We start from the raw sequence: 23,632 nt of genomic DNA, 5'->3' as shown, positions 1-23,632 counted from the left end.
ACAAGGGTGAAAAATTTAAACGGGCATTCCTGAGAGACCTGAAGTCAATGTAGGTCATCAGAAGCAGCGGTAATAGGAGATACTTTATGCAGGAGGGGGTTCGAGCAGGAGGGTTTTGAAGGAACTGGTTTATCAGGGGGAATGGGAGGTCAGAAAACATTATGGAATAATCCTGGCGGGAGATCACAAAGGCACGAAGGAGGGTTTCAGTGGTGGATGACACAAGGCACAGGCAGAAGTAGACAAGGTTTTGGAGGTGGAAGTAGGTAGTCTTTGTGATAGGCAGGAAAGAATCCAAAGTTTAATTCAATCGAATGGAAAGCCAAAGTTGCAAATAGTTATGTTCAGCCTGAAGGGGGTGGAATCAGTGTATGTCACTTGTTTTGACAACATTATTTTCAGTTCAAGAACTGAGGATGTTCTGGGTTTGATCGTTTGATCTTCTTTCTGGGGTTGTTATCAAGTTTCATTTAGTCAGATATGATGAAGTATGCTATATTGCTGCCACTATAATTTTGTTAAAACATGTTTTGATTACATTGCGCTGAAAGCAAAACACTAAGATTAACTTCATTTCATTTCTATCATTCCGTGGCTTGGTAAGCACTGCGTTCTGGTTGTTGTGAGGTTGTCTGTACATCTTGCTTATTAATGATCAATTTCCTTGTGTCTTATGAACTATTTTGAACTGCACCTATTCCATTCAAAGAGAGTAGAATTTGTTCAAACCAAAAAGAATCTCAAAAGTAACCGAGTGCGGTGAACTAAAAGTCTGGGATCCATAAAATCAGCTCTTTGTCTTTTGCTTTGGATACTGCCATGAGAATTTACTAGGCTCTTCTTTATCTACTCCTCATACTACTTTAAAAAAAGACCTGAATCATATTTCTCCCTACTCTTCAATCATTTTTAAAAGAATTGTCGTGAACTGATACAATGTCCTTGGACATAAACTCCAAACATCTGGCACTCTAATGGACTCTAATCTCAGTGTCTTTTACTAATCAGCATTTCACCCTGCCGAGACAGTGCCAAAGACAGGCCCTTAGATCCTTTGCTCCACCTTCCAAAACTTACAATTATTCATCTTGGAGTCAGAATAAATACATTTGCACCTATTTGTATCACCTCCATTAATTCACATAAAATGCCACTTACTATTTACAAGCCCAAAAAGTCTGATCTCTGCATTTCTTTGAACACTATCTGCATCCTGTATTAAGCCGTCCTCCCACACGGAGTTATGCTACCAGCAAACTTGGATATATGATGCCTTAACTCCCTTTCTCTAGGTCATTTTATGAACACTGGGAATAGTCAAGATCCAGCGACTGTAGTCATTATGTTGCACTCCCTAGCTCAAACAGTACCCATTTACAATTAAACTCTGTTTCCAATTACTCAAAAATGTTTTAATTTGTTTCACTGCTTCTCCCTACTTCCATGAATTCTCCCATTCTTCACCAGTCTTTTGTGAGGTATCTTTCAAAAGTATCCACTTAATTACATGCTTTAACAAGTCCATGAATCGGAAAACTGTGAGATGCTGCTCACAAACATTCATTAATCATTTTTTTTTTGATATGTGATCCTACAGTGTATTTCATGTTAGCTGACCATTCATTTTAGTCGCTGTCTGTGGGATCTTGCTGTGTACCGATCGCTTGCTGCATGTGTCTGCACAACAATCACCGCACTTCAGAGTATGCAAGGCAAATTGGGAAGTTTCTGACAATCTACAATATAAAAGCCTTTCTTTCAACTGTGCGTGTGCAACATTCTTCGGGCTTTTTTCACTGTTGCCGACATTTAAGTCTTTATTTTTTATTTCCTTTTGACTTGGCGTTGAAATCTAAAGCCTACGAGCCACGTTGAGCAATTGGACCTCTATCATTTCTGTCGATTTGCTAAACGTTTCTGCCCAAGATTTCTTTAATTAACTTTCCAGCATTAAATACCCCATAGATATAGATATAAATTAAAAACCACGGAGGAGGTCCAGTGTTCAAAGGGTTAATGCAATCTTTTGTTACCTTTGCTTGAGTTAGAGTAATGTATTTTCACTGTGATACATGAAGCAATACAGACACTTTTATCATTAGACACAGTACAGACACTCTGTCATTTGGTCTTATCAGTCCTCTGAGAACAGAGACAGAATGTTTTTACAGAAAGTCACAGACTTGATCTGTTTTTCAAACATGATAGTGACAAGCAAATTAACCATCTTGTGATGCTGTCGGGTTTAACTGTATGTCATAATATGTCACAGTGGATTGGAAAGTATTCCACATGTGTGGTCAGTCCTATTGTAAACTGCCAAACAAGTGAAAGATTTTCTACTATTGTAGAAAATTGTAACCTTGTTGACAAAGGTATATGGTGACCAATTTACATTAGCAATGAGAAGATGTAATGGATTAAAATCACAATTTGGAAAAACATCATCATATCTAATTGTAAAAAGCACAGTTGATTCAGTTTTCTGACAGCAGCCTGGCAGCTGTATGTCAGTTTGACAGAGAAATCAAACAGCAACAATTTAAATATTTATTTGTTGCCATAACTTTTAAGAGAACATGTTTATTCTGGTTTCCATTGGATTGGCCCAGGTTTCTGGCCCGTTTTTCACTTATCCCTAGCCTCGAGAGTCCAGTCAATTTATTTGCATGGGTACTGGACTTTCCTAACATGGGATAGAGCATCAGCCTTGTTTTCATCAGTTGCCATTAAGAAGAACACTGTTCTTGAGAATGTATCATAGCAACTTAAAACACTGCATGAAACAGCTACTGTACCAACTTTATTTACCCCTAAGCCACTCAATTGAATAGTAACGTATGGCATTATTTAATTCCATAACATTCACTTCCGCAAGTTTTCCTCCCATGGGACGTACAGCTAACAGGCCATTCAGCTGAACTTCTCTATTCTGGCCTTTACATATCATATGACCCTCCTCCCACACTACTTCATCTAACTCTATCAGCAGATCCTTCTATTCTTTTCTTCCTCGCACTTATCTAGCTTCCTGGATAATACATCTATAATATGTGGTAGCAAGCTCCACATTCTAACCACTCCCTGCGAGATAGTTCTTCTGAATTCCTTGCTGGATTTATTAGCTGCTATCTTATGATCCTAGTTTTGACTCCGTTACAAGTGGAAACATCTTCTCTATGTTTATCTTATCAGAGCTGTTCATAATATGGAAGCCCTTATTTCACACCTCAGCCTTCCCTTTCCGAGAGAAAAAAAATTCCCAGCCTGTGCCGTCTTCTCTGATAGTTATAGCCTCTCAGTTTTAAGATCATCCTTTCTGCATTTTGTTGTACATCTTCAGCATGAAGGGAAATCAGTGGGAGAGCATTTTAGTTGCACTGATGATAATTCAGCTAGATTGATAGTAGTTATGGAAACGGGTAAAGGCAGACCAAGAGTAGACCTTTTACACTGGGGAAAGGCCTATTTTACTAAACTGCCATGTGTTAATGGGGGAAAAATAACACTTGACGATAAATCAGTATCATTCAAGACAGAACTAAAGTAGGTTCAGAACACATACATTTCCACAAAGAGAAAGGGTGAGACAGGTGCATCTTGACCTCCATGGATATCAAGAGCGCACATTGAAGGACGAGGCAAAAGAAAGAACGCTTATCTATATAGAACCCCAAAAGTGCAGAAGAAGACCATTCAGCCCATTGGATCTGCACTGACTCTCCAAAAGAGCACTCTACCTAGGCCCACTCCCCCGCCCTATCCCCATTACCCCACAATTGATCGTGGCCAATCCACCTCACCTGCACATCTTTGGACTATGGGACAAGTGACCTCAAAAAATCCACCACAGACAAGGGGGAATGGATTTTGGCACTCGAGGCCGAGGTGACAAGACTGATCAAAACACAGAAAGGGCTGAAAGACAAGGTCAATGATCGAGAAAACTGATTGCACCGACAAAACGTAAGAATTGTTGGGGTGCCGGAAGGAACGCAGGTGTGAAACCCCACAAAATACATCACAGTGATTTTGGGATGCTGGTCAGCATGGAGGGCTTCACCAAGCCCCTGGAGGTCGACCCACCCACAGCTTGCTTTGGCCGTGACCCAGGGCTGGGGAGCCACCACGGGCGACAGTCATGAAGCTCCACAGGTACCATGATAAAGGTCAAATCCTGAGGCGGGCAAAGAGTCTAAAAGGGTGCAGGTGGGAAGAAAGTTCCATCCACTTGCACTAGGATATTGGTGCAGATCTGGCCCAGAGTTGGGCCAAATTCAATGGGGCCCCAACTCCACGCTGTACAAAAGTGGGGTGTGGTTTGGCATGCTCTACCCTGCCGAACTGTTGGTCACATACCAGGGCAAAGAACCATACTTTGACAATCCAGAGTAAGCCAACGGGTTCATCCATAAAAATGGACTGGGAAAGCAAAAATAGAGGGCAATGGCCAGAGCGTGGGTGGTATGAAGCTGAGATAAAACAGGGGAGACCACAAGCTGGAGTGCAGGGGGGGAGGGGGGCAAGGGGGAGAGAGGTAGAGTGGCTTAAATAGGGCAACTGAAGGATAGGGAGGCTGCTACACTAGTGAACAAGCTGGTGTATGGAGATACAGCAGAGGAAGAGGTCACTGCACACTTGCTGGGAGGGAGGGAGCACCTAGCAGGAGGAGAAGGAAAACAGAATCCCAGGGAAACGAAGGGCAAGAAAGGACGGATCGGGGGATACAGTGGAGTACAAAACCAAGGGGGATGAGGGACCAGGAGGGAGAAGAACAAGGGCAGGGGGTACAGGGGCAGAAGCAGAGGGGCGGTAGGGGGTAAAGGGGGGAGCATAGAGCGCTGCTGCAATGGGATGCATATGGAGACATTGAAAAAAGAGAAGTAGTCAGTGGCCATCTTGAATGACCCGTGAACAAGGGTCAGGCCCACAGGGAGAGGGTGGTTGACCCCACAAGAGGAAGGGGCAGCCCTCTCCCATCCGGCTAGCAACATGAAATGTGAGAGGCCTCAACAGGCCAGTGAAAAGGTCCAGAGTCCGCACCCATTTTAAGAGTCTGAGGGTGGACGTAGCCTTCCTACAGGAGACAAACCTAAGACAGAGGAACTAAGTGCAGGTAAGGAAAGGCTGGGTGGGACAAACTTTTCAAGCATGTTAGGGCAAGAGGCGTAACCATTCCAGTAAACAGGACAGTTTTATTCATGGCGACGAGCAAAGTGACGGACCCAGGGGGGCAATTTGTAATGGTAAACGGGACTCTGGAAGGGGCCCCGGTAGTTCTGGTAAATATATACATCCCAAACTGGGATGATGCAGAGTTCATCAAAAAGACAATGGCAGAGATCCCTGACCTTGGCATGCACGGATTCATCATGGAGGGAGGGACTTTAGCTGCGTACAGGACCAGAAAAAGGACAGATCCAACCCTTGGGCAGGAATCGTGTCAGGTATGGCATGGGAATTAAAAGCCTTTATTGAGCAGATTAGGGATGCAGCCATGGAGGTTCAATCACCCAAAAGAAAGAGAATTCTCCTTCTTCTGCGACGTGCACAAGGCCTATTCATGCATAGACTTCTTTGTCGTTGGGAAAACGGTGCTTCCAGGGGTAACATAGGCGGAATACTCCGCAATTATAGTCTCCGCCCATGCACCACATTACATGGATGTGAGGTTGGAGAAGGGACAGGTCCAACACCCTCATGGAGGCTGGATACAGCTCTCCTCGCCGATAAGGAATTCTGTATGAAGATATACCAAGCCATCGACGGTTATGCAACCTGCAACCAGAACGGGGCGGTCTCACCCTCCACATTCTGCGAGGGACTGAAGGCAGTGATCAGGGAGAAATCATTGCTTATAGGGCCCTTAAGAACAGGAAAGAAAGGGCAGCCAAACAGCGGCTGATCGACTCCATACTGAAGGTGGATTGGCGGTACTCCACTGCCCCAACTGTGGATCTGCTGATGGAGCGGAAAAAGATCCAGGTGGAATTTGACCTGCTGTCCACAAGGAAAGCAGCTCACCTGCAGTCCATTAGGCATGGGTGGCCTTTTACGAACATGAAGACAAAGCCAGTTGCATGCTCACCAGTTGAGAAAACAGCGTTGGGACTGGATGGGTTCCCGGTGGACTTTTACAAGAAATTTATGGCAGCACTGGCCCCACATTTGTGGGAGATGTTCAAAGACTCACTGTCGAAGTGGGCCCTGCCACCCACACTGGCCCAGGCCTCGATCTCACTGATTCCCAAAAAGGATGAAGACCCAACAGCGTGTGGATCATGCAGACCCATCTCTCTCTTAAACACGGATGCAAACATCCTGGCGAAAGCTCTGGCGAGACGCCTGGAGAGCTGCCTGCCAGGTGCGATCAGGGAAGATCAGACCGGGTTTGTTAAGGATAGACAACCATCGGCAAACATCAGATGCCTGTTGAACGTAATAATGACCCGATCTGGGGAGAAGAAACTTGAGGTGATCGTCTCCCTAATCGCTGAGAAAGCCTTCGGCTTTCGGGTTGGGTTTGGGGCAGGATTCACCATGTGGGTGAAGCACCTATACAGTGCCCGCATGGCGAGCATATGGACAAATGCCACCAGCTCTGAATACTTTCGGCTGCAGAGGGACACGAGGCAGGGATGCCCATTATCCTTGCTCCTATCCACACTGGCAATCAAGCCACTGGCCAACGCTCTCAGATTGGCAAAGTGGTGAACAGGCATTCAGAGCAAGGAGTCTCACTATGCAGATGATCTGCTCCTCGATGTATCACATCCCCTGGCCAGAGTGAAATCTTCCTGGAGGGAGAAGCGGAGCTGGAAGGACTACCTTTTACAGTTACCCAAACCAAGTTCAGGTACCTGGGGATCCAAGTGGCCCACACCTGGACTATGTCCACAAATGGAACTTCTCCAGCCTGGTGGAGGAGGTAAAGAGGGACCCGCAAAGATTCCTGGGAGCAAGAAGGGTACAGACTGTCAAAATGAACGTGCTGCCAAGGTTCCTCTTTGTACTCAAATCACTCCCGATCTTCATCCCCAGATCCTGCGTTACCAGGGTCGACAAATTGTTGCTTTACAGTGTCAGGGACCTGTGTTCGATTCCCGGCATGGGTCACTGTCTGTGCGGAGTCGGCACGTTCTTCCCATGTCTGCGTGGATTTCCTCCGGGTGCTCCGGTTTCCTCCCACAAGTCCCGAAAGATGTGCTGTTAGGTGAATTAGACGTTCTGAATTCTCCCTCAGTGCACGCGAACAGGTGCCGGAATGTGGCGACTAGGGGCTTTTCACAATAACTTCATTGCCGTGTTAATGTAAGCCTACTTGTGACACTAATAAAGATTATATTTGAACAAAGCTCAGGTATCTGCAGCTCTGCAACTTTCTCCGCAAGGTGACAAAATCGGTCCCCAGCTACCCGGATACATGTTTTTTAGACACAATGGTTGGGCTGGACTGGGTAGGGGAGGACAAGTGTGGCATCATTTACGGGAAGCTTACAGAAAAGGTCAATACCCCACTGGATGAGTCCAGATGAAAATGGGGGAAAGGAGATGGGTATGGAGAAAGGGGCTGGACTCTGGTGCTGCACAGGATCAACTCCGCCACCTGATGCGCCGCATTGAGACTGATGCAGGTGAAAGTAATGGATAGAGCGCACCGTACAAAGATATGCTCCAAAAATAATACTGTAAAGATTACCCACAGAGGTCATGGACAAAGCTGTTTCAGATAACAGACTTTTGAAAAATGTTCTAAAAGATTTTGACTTAAAGCAGAGAATTGCTTTGTAAATATAAGAATCAACTTTGCCTGTCTACGTAAGTGGAAAGAGAGCTGTTGTTTAGAGTGATGTTTAATGGGAACTAACTTGTGTTAAGGTTAAGAAACTGCATGTAATCTCTTAGTGTTAGAACTGTGAAGCAATTGTTTATTTTAAAGTATAATTTTAAATAATATTTTTGCATCTGTTTTCACAAAAGTAAGGGTAAAGCGAACATTGTGGTTAAGGAACAGGAGTGTGAAATATTGGATGTGATAATCATGGCTATTTAGCATGCCTGAGAGCAGGCCCAGATGTGTTCCCCCTGCTGCTAAGGGCGGCAAGGGAAGAAATTGTGGAGGCTCTCACCATTATTTTCCAACCCTCTCTGGTTACAGGGGCGGGATTCTCTGACCCCCCCGCCAGGCCGGAGAATTGCTGGGGGTTGGCGTGAATCCCGCCCCTGCCATCCTCCGAATTCTCCGCCCCCCCCCCAAAAAATCACCCTGGCGTGAATCGCGCCGCTCGCCTCAGAGAATGGCGGGGACCGGCGCGACTCAATGGGCTTCGGGGCCGCCCGAATTCTCCGGGCCGCGATGATCCAAAGTCCCGCCCATTTAATGAGGGTCCCGCCGGCGTAAATCAAGGTAGGTCCCTACTGGCGGGACCCAGCTCCGTGGGCGGCCTCCTGGGTTCTTGGAGGCGCGCGGGGGGATCTGGCTCCGGGAGGTGCCCCCAAGGTGGCCTGGCCCGCGATCGGAGCCCACCGATCCGTGGGCAGGACTGTGCCATGGGGGCACTCTATTATTCCGCACCGGCGGCTGTAGCAGTTCACCATTGCCGGTGCGGAAACAAAGCCGTCTGTGCATGCACGGGGATGATGCCAGCATACGCTGGTGCTGCCGTGCATGCGCCAACTTGCGTCGGCTGGCAGAGGCCCTTCGGCGTCGGTTGACACTGGCACCAAGCCCCTTTCCTGCCCGCCGGCGGGGCACAAACCACTCTGGGGTGGGCCTAGCCCCTGAAGGTGCGGAGGATTCCGCACCTTTGGGTCGGCCCGACGCCGGAGTGGCTCACTCCACTCCATCCCACCGGAGTTGCCCACCCCGCCGATTATGGCCGAATCCCACCCCTGGTGTGATGCCGGAGGACTGGAGGACTGCCAATGTTGTACCACTGTTTGAAAAGAGAGGAAGAGATGGTTCAAGTAATTACAAATCAGTCAGCCTCATTTCAATGTTGGGCAAAGTATTTAAAAAGTACTGAGAGACAATATAAATCGTCATTTAGAGAGGCACGTATTAATTGAGGACTGTAAAGCATGGATTCGTGAAAGGAAAGTCATGTCTGACTAACCTGACTGAATTTTTAAATAATGCAATAAGGAGAGATGATATGGTAGCATGTTTAAGATAGTCTATGTAGATTTTAGCAAGATTTTTGAGGAGGACACGCATTTCCGACTGGTTAGAAGATTAAATGCTCATGGGATCCAATGGGCATTTGGCCAGTTTGATTCAAATTCAGTTCAGTGGTATGAATCAAAGGGTTATAGTCAATGGCTATTTATGTGACTTGTAGGCTGTTTCCAGTTGCATCCTTCAGGGTTCAGTACTAGGTCCTTTGCAAGACCTGGTATATGTCAATGATTTAGACGTGCATTTTGGGGCATGATTAGGAAGTTTGCAGATGATACAAAAACTGACTGTGAGGAAGAAAATTGCAGAAAGGTATCATTGAATTGATCAGATGGACAGAAAAGTTAAAAATGCAATTCAATCTCAAAATGCTTGATGATGCATTTGGGGTGGATAAAGAAAGCAAGGAAATGCATAAAAAAAGGTAGGATTTTAAGAAGTGTAGAAGAAAAGAGGTACTTGGAGTGTATACAAGATTGCAGGACAGGAAGATAATCTCTTCAAAAAGCATCAGGAATACTTTACAAGAGCAGTGAGACTGTGCTGAAACTGTGTAAAACACTAGCTAGACTGCAGCTGGAGTACTGTATGCAGTTTTGGTCTTCACACTATGGGTAGAATCACTATAAAGAGGAAATTAATGAGGATGTTGCCAGAAATGAGAATTATGGCCTCAAGGAAAGATTAGATAGGCTGACGCTGTTCTCATTGAACCAGAGGAGACTGAGGGGAAATTTAATTATGGTGTATAAAATTGTGAGAGGCCGAGACAGAATGGTTACGATGGACCTAATTTCATTGGCAGAGAGGTCAATAATCAGGGGGCATTGCTTTAAAGTAATTTGTAGAAGGATTAAAGGGGGGGGGAGGTGGTTGAGGGGGTAATGTTTACAATCAGAGGGCGATGGGAATCTGGAATTCACTGCCTGAAAGGGTGGTAGATGCAGAAACCCTCATACAATTAAAAACTTGGATATGCACTTGAGTTGCTATCGCCCAGAAAGCTATGCAATGAGACCTGGGAGGTGGAGGGAGACTGGATTGGACTTGTACAGCCATCACAGACACAGTGGGCTGAATGGCCTTCTGCGCCATAACTTGTTCCATATTTTTATATTTCAACTATCTCTCATTTGTATTTATTTTTTTCTCGTGTTAACAACGTTTTTCTGAATTTAATTTTAAACATTTGATAATGACATAAACTACAACGTGCAATGTGTTACTCATGCAACTTTATAACAAAGTGTATCAGAAGTTTGAAATCAGAACTGAAACCTTACGTAGTTTAGAAGAGCACAACATTCATAAAGCAAGGCTTGTGGGGAGGAAAAGTGCAGTAGAACAAGTAGCTTTTCATTCATTTACTGCAAACATTTTTAAGGAGCACTGCTTTTATCGCAATGTGTTTAGCATAAGTATATTTCTGTTGGTTTGGGAAAAGGCAAAGTTAATTGTCGCCTTCATTTTGAATATATCACGTGCAATGACCTGATGATGTGGTGCGTGTTTGCAAAAACCAATGAGATTAAAGTTTGAAACGACAATTTTAATGAAGGCAGTCTTTCTTTAATGAATTAACTGGTTGACTCATTAGTTGTTCTTTGTGTACATAAGAGCCATAACCCTGGAAGCATTATGTTACAATAAATCAACTGCAACTTGGTTAATCAGCTAAGAAGATTAAGATAGAGCAGTAAAAGATTTAGATCGATTATGCAATTGGGCACACATACGGCAAATTATGTTTAAGATTGCAAAAGGATTGAGAAAAATAGAGGACCTAAGTCGACAATGAAAAATTAAATCATCACAAGGAGACTTAGGCTGTTTTATTTCAGATCCCATGAGACATTGAACTGGCTCGCAATGTCTACATTACAAAATTAAAATTTCTTATCCTGGCAACGAACTCATCTGCGACTACAGGTCAAATGGAGGGATAAGGGAACAAACTTATGGGCAGTGGTCTCCTGAAATATGATTTTAAACAATGCCACTCTAAAAACAGCTTTGAAAAGGGTTGCTTGGTTGTTTTCTATTATCCTTGAACCTACCTAGAGCACCTACACAGCTCTCATCATGCCATATTGCTCTGAATGTGGCTGACTCCCTCTCAGTTGTTCATTGCCACTCATGTTATATTGGTTGACATGCTTCAAGCTGGTTGGTCTTCAGTTATCTTACATTGCAGAATGCGCAAAGTGTTTTAAACCCTACTTCAGTCTGAATTATTAGTGTGATAAAAATCTTTAAATACAATTAAAATATAACTTTTACTTGGCCACCTTAAATTTCAATCTGCTTATTCCACTTCAAGTTTCAAATTAATTTACTGATTTATCTATTGAATGCATATTATTCTTTCAAGGTACAAATGTGTTCCAGAGTCCGCCATGCTGCCTTGAGTATCCTAGTAATCGTTTTCCACTCGTAGATTGAATAGCAACATGAAGACTCTACTTACTTTATTATTTTGGATTGGATTGGATTGGATTTGTTTATTGTCACGTGTACCGAGGTACAGTGAAAAGTATTTTTCTGCAAGTATTTTTGGTATCTGGTATTTGGTATTTTGGTATATTTGGTATATTTGGTATTTGGTATTTTTGGTATCAAGTGTGCGTTGGTTAGTCTTTACATTTGCCCAAAATAACATATTAATAATCTTTATATTGGCACAAATAGGCTTATATTAACACTGCAATGAGGTTACTGTGAAAATTCCCTAGCCGCCACACTCCAGCGCCTGTTCAGGTACACAGAGGGAGAATTCAGAATGCCCAAATTACCTAACAGCACGTATTTCAGGACTTGTGGGAGGAAACCGGAGCACCGAAGGAAATTCATGCAGACACAGGGAGAACGTGCAGACTCCGCACAGACAGTGAGTGACTCAAGCGGGAATCGAACCCGGGTCCCTGCCGCTGTGAGGCAACAGTGCTAGCCTCTGTGCTAATGTGACTTGACTCAAGCTATTTACTTTGTAATACTGGCAATCCCAATGATTGTCTTTTCCTTCTGAAAGGAAAGCAAATGCAGTCAACATGGTGTAAACTGTCCTGAACTTTATCATGTATTTAGCAATAGATACCGTCTTTAGACATACAGCTTCCATGAGAATTGCAAAAATCGAATTAATCCCTTGGATTTTTAATCTACAAAAATGTACTGTGCAGGTCACTGAACAATTAATAAAATAACTTCTTCCCGAGAAAAAAAAAATCTCACCAAACAGTCCTTGAATAAGAAGCAAAGAACTTTTGGCCTCTTTGGATTCTCACAGGTTTCAAACTACTGCAAGGGTTGGGTCAGAAAAATACACCAAATTGTAAATTAGGTCCAAAATCATCAGTCCAGGACATTACCATCCAAGTTTAAGATGCCAGTACTGACAGGAGTTCCTGTCATTATCATTTGTTTGTGTAATTTCCTGATAACACTAGTGGTTTTCAGTGGAGTGACTAAAATAACACATGGGAAATTCTTCATAAATATCCCAATTTTTAAAACTGGTATAAGTCAGTGAATCGGCTAGGTTTTGACAGGGATTGGAGATTTATTGAACAGAGATTTCTTGGGAACTGTTAACTGGAATTAACTTATCCTATTACTGTTGAATAAAAGGCTGGTTATTGGTGCAATAACACAGGTCAGTTACAATATTCATAGTGAATAGTGTACTAACCTGAAATTAATTCAATGACATGCAACTAAGAAGCTTTAAGTACTTGAAATGGCTGATACATCAATAGATAGGAGGGAGAGGAAGAGATATCTCTATGCTTTGACTAAGTATAACAGAACTGGAAGCATGTAGAAATAACACATTTACAATTCGCTGTAGTTACCAAATAATGGACACTTCCCAGCGAATGAGTAATAAATGAGACAGTGAGTGTATATTCAGAGCTTTACTCCCCCAGTGCCTGCTTTGGCAATAAAGGGCTACATTGGACTTTATTGTTACCTTCAGGTCTTGTGTTGAATATCAACCATTTTTCGAAATAATCAATCTCCTACGATGCTGCTGCTGGTAATACAGATAATATGCAGCTTTATAGGGACATGCATTCCATGTGCTGCATAATGTGTTAAAGTGCTCAAGAAATGTATTTTTAAGCCCACAGAGTCTAATTGTTGTTAAGTAAATCAGGCATTTAATTGTTGTTTAATCAAAAACTTTGCAGATTGGAATGTATGTGTTGCCGCTCAGAAGCAGACAACATCGTCAGATTAATTTGCACCTAACACACAGTGCGACACTGATGCACCATTATTAATATCTTACAAAGATCACTTAAACACAACAAATGAATTCTGATTTAATGCGAGCAGGGAACAGAGATACAATTACAGTTTGTGTACCGGTCTAAAAAATACTTCTGTAGAGGCACCAAAAGCACAATGCAAATCCTAAAATCAACAGTCCAAGAATACTGCGATTTATTACATTGCACATTACAGGGTTCTTATTGATCCCACAATCTCTGGAGAGGGAAATCCTGTGTTCTGTTCCTGCTGCTCAGATACCTTCAGTGTCTTGGCATGATTGTATCAGCACTGCAATGGGTTCAGTCGCCAATGCAAATATAGTAACTGAGATAGTGAGAACCACTGGTGGCTCCATTTACACAGAATAAAGTCTGGTAATCACATTCCATTAGCAAACACTGGTGCCTCTCAAATCCTCATAACGTATTCTTAAAGTATGAGAAGTAGTTCCTGAAACTTTCTGAGCAGAACATGAAAAACTTTATCCAGCTGAAGTTTGTGTCAAAAAGGCACCAGTGCTAGTATCATTTTGCCATCAGCAGATTGTTGAATATTGCATCAGATAAGAAAATGCAACTTATTGTGTATTATTTTAGACCATTTAAACATGTGAAAGAGTACAGTCACTTTTTTACTGATTTTGAAATACCCTTTTCTTCAATTCAAGGCCCAGATTTTGCTGTCAGCAGCAATTAACTACTCACCATTGACCTTAGAAAAACTTGCCCAAAATGATCAAACAATTATAATAATAATCTTTATTAGTGTCATAAGTAGGCTTACTTTAACACTACAATGAAGTTACTGTGAAAATCCCCTCATCACCACATTCCGGCGCTTGTTTGGGTACACAGAGGGAGAATTCAGAATGTCCAAATTATCTAACAGCACGTCTTTCAGGACTTGTGGGAGGAAACCGGAGTACCTGGAAGAAACCCACGCAGACGTGGGGAGAACATGCAGACTCCACACAGACAGTGACCCAAGCTGGGAATCGAACCTGGGACCCAACTAACTGTGCTGTGGAGTTCCTGGCATCAATTTCATTCTAGCACCAACCATAGGACATCTCCGGTGTGCAGCAACAGTGATGTCATAAAGCAAGCTGAGCAACATTGAAGGATTCTCATAGACAGCAAAGCAAGAGTAAAATGTACTAATTATCCTTCACTTTCTGACAATTTAACATAAATAAAATAAGCTGAAATATCATAAACTAATTTGGAAATATATACCCTTATTATTTATTTAAAAACTATGTTTTATTTTAATGGGAAGAAATTTTGCATCCCACAAACATCAAATTAATTTTTCAGGGCTAAAGTGGATTGTTCACCAATAATTGTGAACTTGCTATACAGTCACAATTCCGGTTGCATGTTCTTAGAAAGATGTAGCATTTCAAGGATTTTAACAGACAAGTTAATTGCATAAAGTTCATGTCAATTCAAGTGATTTGTAAAGATTTCTATCCGTGGAGTAGCAAAGAAGCATTGACAGCAATTTCTGGATTTAACAGCTTATGGGCAGGCGCCTCAACGCTTCACCCTCATTACAACGGCAAAATCTGGGTTGATATTCACTTCTTATAAAGGCCTGAAGCTTAAATTTACAAAGGATTCAATTATCTTTGTCCTTTCCTTGTAGCACTTCCTCTATTTGTCCTGAAGGTGCTCATTGCTGCAGAGATATCAAATCTCGTCCAAAGTCTTTCTCAAAATGCTCATTCTTCAGGTGTGAATATTATATTAGTGTCAGTGGGTGATTTAGCTGGAGGGAGTCTCCTAGGCTTGCCTTTGCCTAAAAAGTGTTGCCTGAGCTGAGACAAGGAAACACATAACCACGGCCACACACCTACACCTCTATCCACCTTTATCAAGAATCACCTGATGGAGATTAGGTACTGGCAGATTTTTCTTTTCCGCACCCAAAGTTTTATAACCAATTTTGGCTTCACATTTCTGTTCCTATTTTCAAAAGAAGAGTATAGAAGCTACATGATGAGCAGATGGCTCTAGTTGAAAAGTGGGAACTAGCACAGGCCTGAAAGTTCTGTGCAATGGTTCCACAATTCTACCGCTAACCCCAGCTGACATAAGATACATATCAAACATCAAACTCTTTGCTTCATCTGGCTTTGTCCTACAATAGGTAGACCCATTATCTGCTGAGGCTTACAGAAGATTTTTGATCTGTGTTGCAATGTACTCAATGTTATCTGCCAAGTGATGATTAACAAGCCTCTATTCCGCTTACATCATTGGCTTGGATTATGCAATCAGCAGCTTCAGAATTGCATACGCCATTGATTACACTTACAAAGAACAAAGAACACAGCACCGGAACTGGCCCTTCGGCCCTCCAAGCCTGTACCGGTCATGATACTAACCTTGGCCAAAACCCTCAGCACTTCCTTGTGCCGTATCCATCTACATCCATCCTATCCATGTACTTGTCAAGCTGCCTTTTGAATGGCGTTAATGTACCTGCTTCCACAACCTCCCCTGGCAACGCATTCCAGGCACTCACAATCCTCTGCATAAAAAAACACCTCACACATCTCCTCAAAACTTTGCCCCACAGACCTTAAACCTATGCCCCTGGTGACTGACCTCTCCACTCTGGGAAAAAGTGGCCGTCCATCCACTCTATCCATTTGCCAATTCTCTGTCCAAGTCAGCAACCTATCTGTGTCCTGCTGTATCCTCTGACAATCCTCAACACTGTCTGCCACTCCACCAACCTTGGTGTCAGTCGTGAACTTACTAATCAGGCCTGCTACATTTTCCTCCAAATCGTTTGTGTACACTACAAACAACAGAGGCCCCAGCACAGATCCCTGTGGATCGTTGCTAGTCACAACCTTCCATTCAGAAAAACATCCTTCTACTGCTACCCTTTGCCTTCTGTGACCAAGCCAGTTCTGTATCCATCTTACCACCTCATCTCCAATCCCGTGTGACTTCACCTTTTGTACCAGTCTGCCATGAGGCACCTTGTCAAAGGCTTTATTGAAGTCCATGTAAACATCCACAGCCGTCCCCTTATCAATCATCTTTGGCATCTACTCAAAAAACTCGATCAAGTTAGTGAGGCACGACCTCCCCTTCACAAAACCATGCTGTCTATCGCTAATGAGTCCATTTGTTTCCAAATGGGTATAAATCCTGTCCCTGAGAACTCTCTCCAATAATTTACCTATTACCGACATGAGGCTCACCAGCCTATAGTTTCCAGAATTATCCCTGCTAGCTTTCTTAAACAGTGGTACCACATTAGCTATTCTCCAGTCCTCTGGGATTTCACCTGTAGCCAATGAGGATACAAAGATGCCAGTCAAGGCCCCCTAGCAATTTCTTTCTTTCCTTGCTTCCCTCAGTATTCTGGGTAAATCTCAACAAGCCAAGGAGACATTTCATAGAATTTACATGCAGAAAGAGGCCATTCGGCCCATCAGGTCTGCACCGGCCCTTGGAAAGAGCACCTCACTTAAGCTCACCCCTCCACCCCATCTATCCCCGCAACCCAGTAACTTCACCTAACCTTTTTTGGGCACTAAGGGCTATTTATCATGACCAATCCACCTAATCTGCACATCTTTGGACTGTGGGAGGAAACCGGATCACCTGGAGGAAACCCAAGCAAATACCGGGAGAACGTGCAGACTCCGCACAGTGACCCAAGCGCGGAATTGAACCTGGGGCACTGGAGCTGTGAAGCAACTGTGTTAACCACTGTGCTGCCATGCTTCCCTTATACCCCTTAATATTTTTAAAAGACCCAATACCTCCTCCTTTTCAATATCAACATGACCCAGGCTGTCCACACACCCTATCCAAGAATTATCTTCCACAAATCCTTTTACATTTGCTTGCAGACCTTTGCATTGAGATTTGTGGTCATTAGAGATTCAAAACAGCACTACAACCTCCAGCTGGGATCTGTATGAACTGTGTAGGTAAAGGCCTTTTATTTACCTATTCAGATTGAAAAATCCTTACTGAAACGCACAGACTCTAAATCAGGAAGCATAAGTTAGAAAATTTAATTTGATGCCAAATCATGCACAGAAAGTCAAATAATGTGAGCAAAATAAAGAAAGAAACGAAAGAGACGGAGTGAACAAAGTAGCTATCCAATTGTAGTTAATATCTAAAGGCCAGCGGGATCTTCCTTCCCACTGAAGGCAATCCCCATAGTGTGTTCCCCAATGGGCAACCCATGCAAAATACCATAGACACCAACGAGACTGCCAGCCAATGACTAGTCGCTTCCACTGCCAGAAAGCATGCAGAGGGTGGGAAATCCCAACCGACGGGATGAGACTCTACATTTGTAAAATTAAAATTTCAGTGCCTATAATAAACACATATAGTTCAGTCAATAAAGCTCTTCCCAGCAATGTAAAGATGGTGTGTGACCCTATATGTAATCTCTTCTCAATGTATGCCTGTTGGTAGATATGTCTTGCTCCCTGGGAGAATCTATTACCTTCATTCCATATGTTACATCAGATTATCACACTTCAATTTAGTTTCTAGACTATCCTGCTTCACTTTTCTTTTGGCAAATTATAACAGGCTGTCTGGGAGACTCAAAAATGAACCATTGTGTGCAGTATCGTTTTGTCAATAAGTGAGCTGTGAAATGCAACAAAATGACATTTCCGGAAACTGCGTTGTTAATTATATAAAATATAATAGACGCCTAACCAGTCCATCCCAGCTGTGCAAAACAGGCTTATAGCAAAATCAGCAGTCAATTTTTTTTTACTGTATGGGATTCTCCTTCCCATTGATTTGGAAACTATTGCCAAGGTTTTAATTTTTTCAAGCTAAGTGAAAACAACAATGAAACTAAGAAAATGCGCCTCCAAAATAACCTAATATTCTGCAATTGTCAATAGAAAGACGATCAGACAAGATGAAAAAATGGCTACCGATTTACTACAAGCCTGTTTAGCACTGCTGGATTAATCAGTTTCATCCCTTAAACACGGACCACAGCACATGTATACACACACACACACACACACGCATATGTATGCCTGAACACACATACACACAAACAAATAAACTAATGGTATCATTATATGCTCCAATATTCTTTCAGTAGTAAATACTGCAAAAGCTGTGGGAAATAGAATGGAAAGGTTTGCACACAAGGAAATTATTCAGTGGCAGACGATTCATACCCAACTGTAGGAATGACACCAATAGCTGGGAGATCATCTGAATTTTTAACAAATCGCTTTTATTTTAAGCCTGAACCATCCATATAGAACTATTACACTAAGAAAAAATAATTTCTCTATGAAACACGGTTGTATTTTTACCCAAGGCAAGGTCTGTTTAAACTGTTCCATATCTGCAACTGTCCAGGGAGTACACTCCAAAATATCCATTTTCAAGTGGAAAGTTAGAGACACACAGCAAGTGGTGGTCCAAAAAAAGGCACTTAATTACTAATAATGTTAGATCAGAAATGTACCAAGGCCGCCTACAGTGAATTTAGGTGGTGTTAAGCCTCGGTAGTAAGACATCATTTTTGTAACACTCACTTTAAAAAAAATTTAGAACATGATATGATCCAGCATTCCATTTGATTTCGCTTCCTGTCATTCTTTTATCTTCTTTTTAAAAAAAATCATTTCCAGTTTTCATTCAGATAAAACGAATTTCAGCTGCAAACTCCATCTGTGTAGTTTTCGGAGGTCTCTTTGGTGTCAGACTAGTTCCATGCTGCTCCAGGGGTAAGGTTTTCCCACCTTGGAATCTCGACTTGTGGCTGCTTCACTAGTGTTTGTCAGTTTCAGAGCTGGAAGGCTGAAGCGAAGGCTATTGCCACCTACCATTGATGTGTCCTGGAAGAAAAGGATATGGTAGCTGTTAAAGCAGAGTCTGCATAGCGGTTGGCAAATTTAAGTTATGCTTGGAGTGTCTCAGAGTATTACCAGTATCTCAGAGTATTAACATCTTGACCCAAATAAATGTGGCAGTAATCTCTTAACCTGTGCTATTTTGCCAAGAAGTGTTCTGGGTTTTTATTTCCATGGATCGGAATTCATATGCAGTGGAGAATTCAGCCAATTTTCAAGCTTTTCTAATATATATTTTTTTTTTAATTATTTTTTTAAATAAATTTAGATTAGCCAATTATTTTTTCCAATTAAGGGGCAATTTAACGTGGCCAATCCACCTACTTTGCACATTTTTGGGTTGTGGGGGCGAAACCCACGCAGACACGGGGAGAATGTGCAAACTCCACACGGACAGTGACCCAGAGCCGGGATCGAACCTGGGACCTCAGCGCCGTGAGGCGGTTGTGCTAACCACTAGGCCACCATGCTGCCCTGCTTTTCTAATATATGAGGGGGATTTACCACTGTGGATGGTTGGGGCTGGGGTTGAATGGGAAGGTAAACATTTTAAAGTTCTAAATTCTGAACACAACTCACTCTCCACCGGTGTTACTGGACGAGGGTCATGGTCAGGAATGGGTGTGGTGAGAGTTGGTGGGCAATCATGCCACTCTCAGGAGGCGGGTAGATCACTAAAATATCTTATAAAGAAAACGGTGCGCCTCAGTTTTAACTATTTTTAAAAACAATTTTAAACTCAAGGAAGCCTGCCTTGACATTCCTCGCAGACAACAAGGATCATGAGGGACTGGATCAGTTAGAAAAGTACTTTTATTGTGCTGCTTGTGGGCCAGGAGAAACAATGGTGTTTGTCCCTGGACCAAAAAAGCTCACATCCACATGATCGGACCCATACAATTGGTTGATGCCCACACTCAACGCCCCTATTGATTGGGATTCCCCACCCACAAAGTCCAATCCCACTCCTCCCCATGTTGTCAGCTTCATCCCCATAATATCAGGTCCACTGTGCTGCAATGTCCAAATCTGCTAGCTCTCTTCCCTGCCACTTCCACTCGTCCCCTACTGATATATCTTCTCCAAGGCATATTTCCAGCCAAACAAAACAGGCAGCTTGTCAAGCAGGCTGGCCATTGGTGGGAAATATTTGGCGAGGCTTTGCGGTTACATTCAGCAGGGTGTGTGGAAAGCCCATATGCCAAGGTCAACCCTATCTACGAGTGGCAGTTTCACTTCCGGCAATGAGTGAGATGCCCAGTTGTGCTACTACGGAGACAGATGCCTTTCCTCAATATGAAGGTGATCCTCCTGTGTCTAGAATTTGGAACTGTTCATGGCATAACCAAAGCACGGGTGGAAGTTATAACTCACTGCCAGCATTTTTACCTTTTAGTTGCTTGTAGCATGACACCATTTTTATAATGAATGTATCGATTGAGACGCCTTTTCATGAATACATTGGATAAAGGGAAAGCACAACAAGGTCTATTCACTGATCCTACCTGTGAGCTGACCGTCTGGACTCTACATGCAGATGAGTAAAGGCCTGGCTCAGTCTTTGGTGTGATAAGTTCTAATGCACCAGCAGCAGTGCTACTGGGGGTGGATGGCAGACTCGAGAAAGGTGCTAAACAACAAAAAGAGAAGCATTCAAGTTTTACAATCATCACAGCAACCCTAACAAATAAATACATTTCATCAGTAGGTTCAATTTAAATGTTTCTTACAACATGGCTTTTGAAAGGAGACAACATTGAGAAAAAGAGCAGTTGAGGAGACGGGAGCAGAGAAATATTGTCACTGACCTCGTAACCCAGAGGACAAGGCAATGATCTGGGGACATGGGTTCAAATCCCACCATGCAGCTGGTGGAATTTAAATTCAATTTAACAAATGGCTGGAATTGAAAGCTAGTCTCAGTAATGGTGACCATGATTGTTGTAAAAACCTATCTCCTTCACTGATGTCCTTCAGGGAAGGAAATCTGCTGTTATTACCTGGTCTGGTCGTAATCTCTAGACCCACAGCAATGTTGTCGATTGACCTCGGAAATGGCCTGATAAGCCACTCAGTTCAAGAGCAAATAGTTTTTTTGAAAAGTGCTTCATATCAGTAAAGGTAACAAAATGCTGTGATACATTCTGAAATAACTGCCTAATATTTGGAGATTATGCTTATTCTGCAGATTATTAAACTGATAGGTGTGATGCTGAAACCTTAATATGCATTAACATGATGATAAGTTTTCAACCAAGTTATTCAATAGATTAAAGAGCCAACTAAACCAAAAATAAACAAAATTTGTAAATTAAAATGGCAAATTAGCATTTTGGGTTCAAGACCCTTTCTCAGAATTAAGTACTAGACTCTGTTGTTCCCTGAATTTGTCCAATAAGTTTAATCTGTATTGAATTCTATCGAATTCAACAACTTCAGATGATCAGCTCTACCCCATCTCGACACATTTGTTTTCATCCCATTTCATTTTAACTGTCCTTTACCATTTCTTTCTTTCTTGTATTTCTTTATATATATTTACCCCCCCCCATCTTAACCACCTTTCCTTACCCTTTCTCCCATTTGCTTCCCCCTTCCCCTCCCCCCAACATCTACATCTGTCACAGTTTACCCTTGCATGTTAGTTTCTCTGCTGTTTGACATTTCACATCTTTTGTTCTCTCTGGGGACTGCACTCTTTCCCCTTGGTTTCTATGGCTGTTAGCAACCCGTGTCCCTGGGTTACTATGGCTATGACTCCTCTTTCATTCTCACTCCACAGTATAAATATTTCCCACTTTCTCTGTCTTTTAGCTTTGACAAAGATCATCTGGACTCAAAACGTTAGCTCTTTTCTCTCCCTACAGGTGCTGCCAGGCCTGCTGAGATTTTCCAGCATTTTCTCTTTGGTTTCAGATTCCAGTATCCGCAGTAATTTTCTTTTATCCAAGGTTAATCTGTATGAATGACAATGCTGGAAGATGATTTTATTTAAATATATAATCTAAACTATGGTAAGAAAATAACTCTCTCCAACCGTGCATGTGCACATGCACACATGCATGTGTGGAGTACGAAAAGATGCTAAAAAAAGCACAAAGTTAAGGGGCTGGTTTAGCACAGAGCTAAATAGCTGGCTTTGAAAGCAGACCAAGGCAGGCCAGCAGCACGGATATATTCCCGTACCAGCCTCCCCGAACAGGCGCCAGAATGTGGCGACTAGGGGCTTTTCACAGTAACTTCATTTGAAGCCTACTTGTGACAATAAGCGTTTTCAATTCAAAGTTGCTCTGGCATTGCTGCAATCTGAACCATTGCGTTCTCCTACTATGTGAGCAAAGTAGCACACATCATAGAAAATCAGTTTTAAAACAGTGTTTTGTGGGATACTAAGGAAATTATTAAAGTCCTTATCCATTAGGCTGTCAGAGATGCTGGGCGGAATTCTCCGCTCCCGGGAAAAATCGGGAGGGCCGCCGTGAACTCGGCCGAGTTTCACGACGGCCTGGGAGGCCGCTCCTTGCCCCCTATTCTCCCCTCCCGGCGGGGCTAGGAGCGGCGCTCCATAAATCTCGGCCGCGGGGGCGTCGCGCCGAGAATCACGCAGCCGGCGCACCTAATGACGTCAGCCGCGCATGCGCAGGTTGTCCGGCTCCAACTCGCGCATGCGCGGCTGACGTCATGACGCTGACGGCACGAACCCGCGCATGCGCGGTGGCCGTCTTTCCCCACAGCCGTCCCGCAAGACGTGTCGGCTTGATCTTGCGGGGCGGTGGAGGGGTAATAGTGCGACCGATTTGGACGCCGGCCCGACGATCGGTGGGCACCGATGGCGGGCCTGTCCCCTCCTGAGCACAGTCATGGTGCTCTTTCCTTTCTAGGCCACCTACAAGCCCCAAACGGGCTTCTCACTCCCGTTTCACGACGGCAGCGACCAGGTGTGTTTGCCGCCATCGTGAAACAGCCGCGAATGGCAGGCCGCTCGGCCCATCCGGGTCGGAGAATCGCCGTTCGCCGTGAAAAACGGCGAGCGGCGATTCTTCCGATCGGGGGGTGGGGGTGGGGGGGGATTTTGTCAGGGGCCCCTCCCGCGATTCTCCCGCGTGGGGAGTGGAAAATCCCGCGCTGTCTTTCAGATGTGATGATAAACCGAGGCCCTACGTACCAGAAATGTTGGGGAACACATAGTTTAGAGAGAGGGAGGACTGGAAGGAAATCAGTATTAGTAGGGAAATTATGTTGAGGAAATTGATCGGTTTGAAGGCTGATAAATCCCCAGGGCCTGATAATCTACATCCCAG

The 23,632-nt window shown here is 43.4% G+C and overlaps 1 protein-coding gene across 1 annotated transcript in view; it reads right to left on the bottom strand.

The window, feature by feature from the left end:
• Positions 1-18,685: 18,685 nt before the first annotated feature.
• Positions 18,686-23,632, bottom strand: part of LOC119967409 (transcription factor GATA-4-like) — a 38,700-nt gene continuing 33,753 nt past the window's right edge. The window contains exons 5-6 of the mRNA XM_038799930.1: positions 20,837-20,961; positions 18,686-19,316 (exon numbers count right to left, since the gene is read on the bottom strand). Coding sequence (XP_038655858.1) covers positions 19,179-19,316; positions 20,837-20,961 — 263 coding nt within the window. The 3' untranslated portion in view covers positions 18,686-19,178. The remainder of the gene's footprint in view (positions 19,317-20,836; positions 20,962-23,632) is intronic.

This window comes from Scyliorhinus canicula, chromosome 1 (genome assembly GCF_902713615.1).
Source record: "Scyliorhinus canicula chromosome 1, sScyCan1.1, whole genome shotgun sequence".
Classification (NCBI taxonomy): Eukaryota; Metazoa; Chordata; class Chondrichthyes; order Carcharhiniformes; family Scyliorhinidae; genus Scyliorhinus; species Scyliorhinus canicula.
The sequence above is the reverse complement of the archived record's forward strand: the minus strand, read 5'-3'. Positions and strand labels throughout refer to the sequence as shown.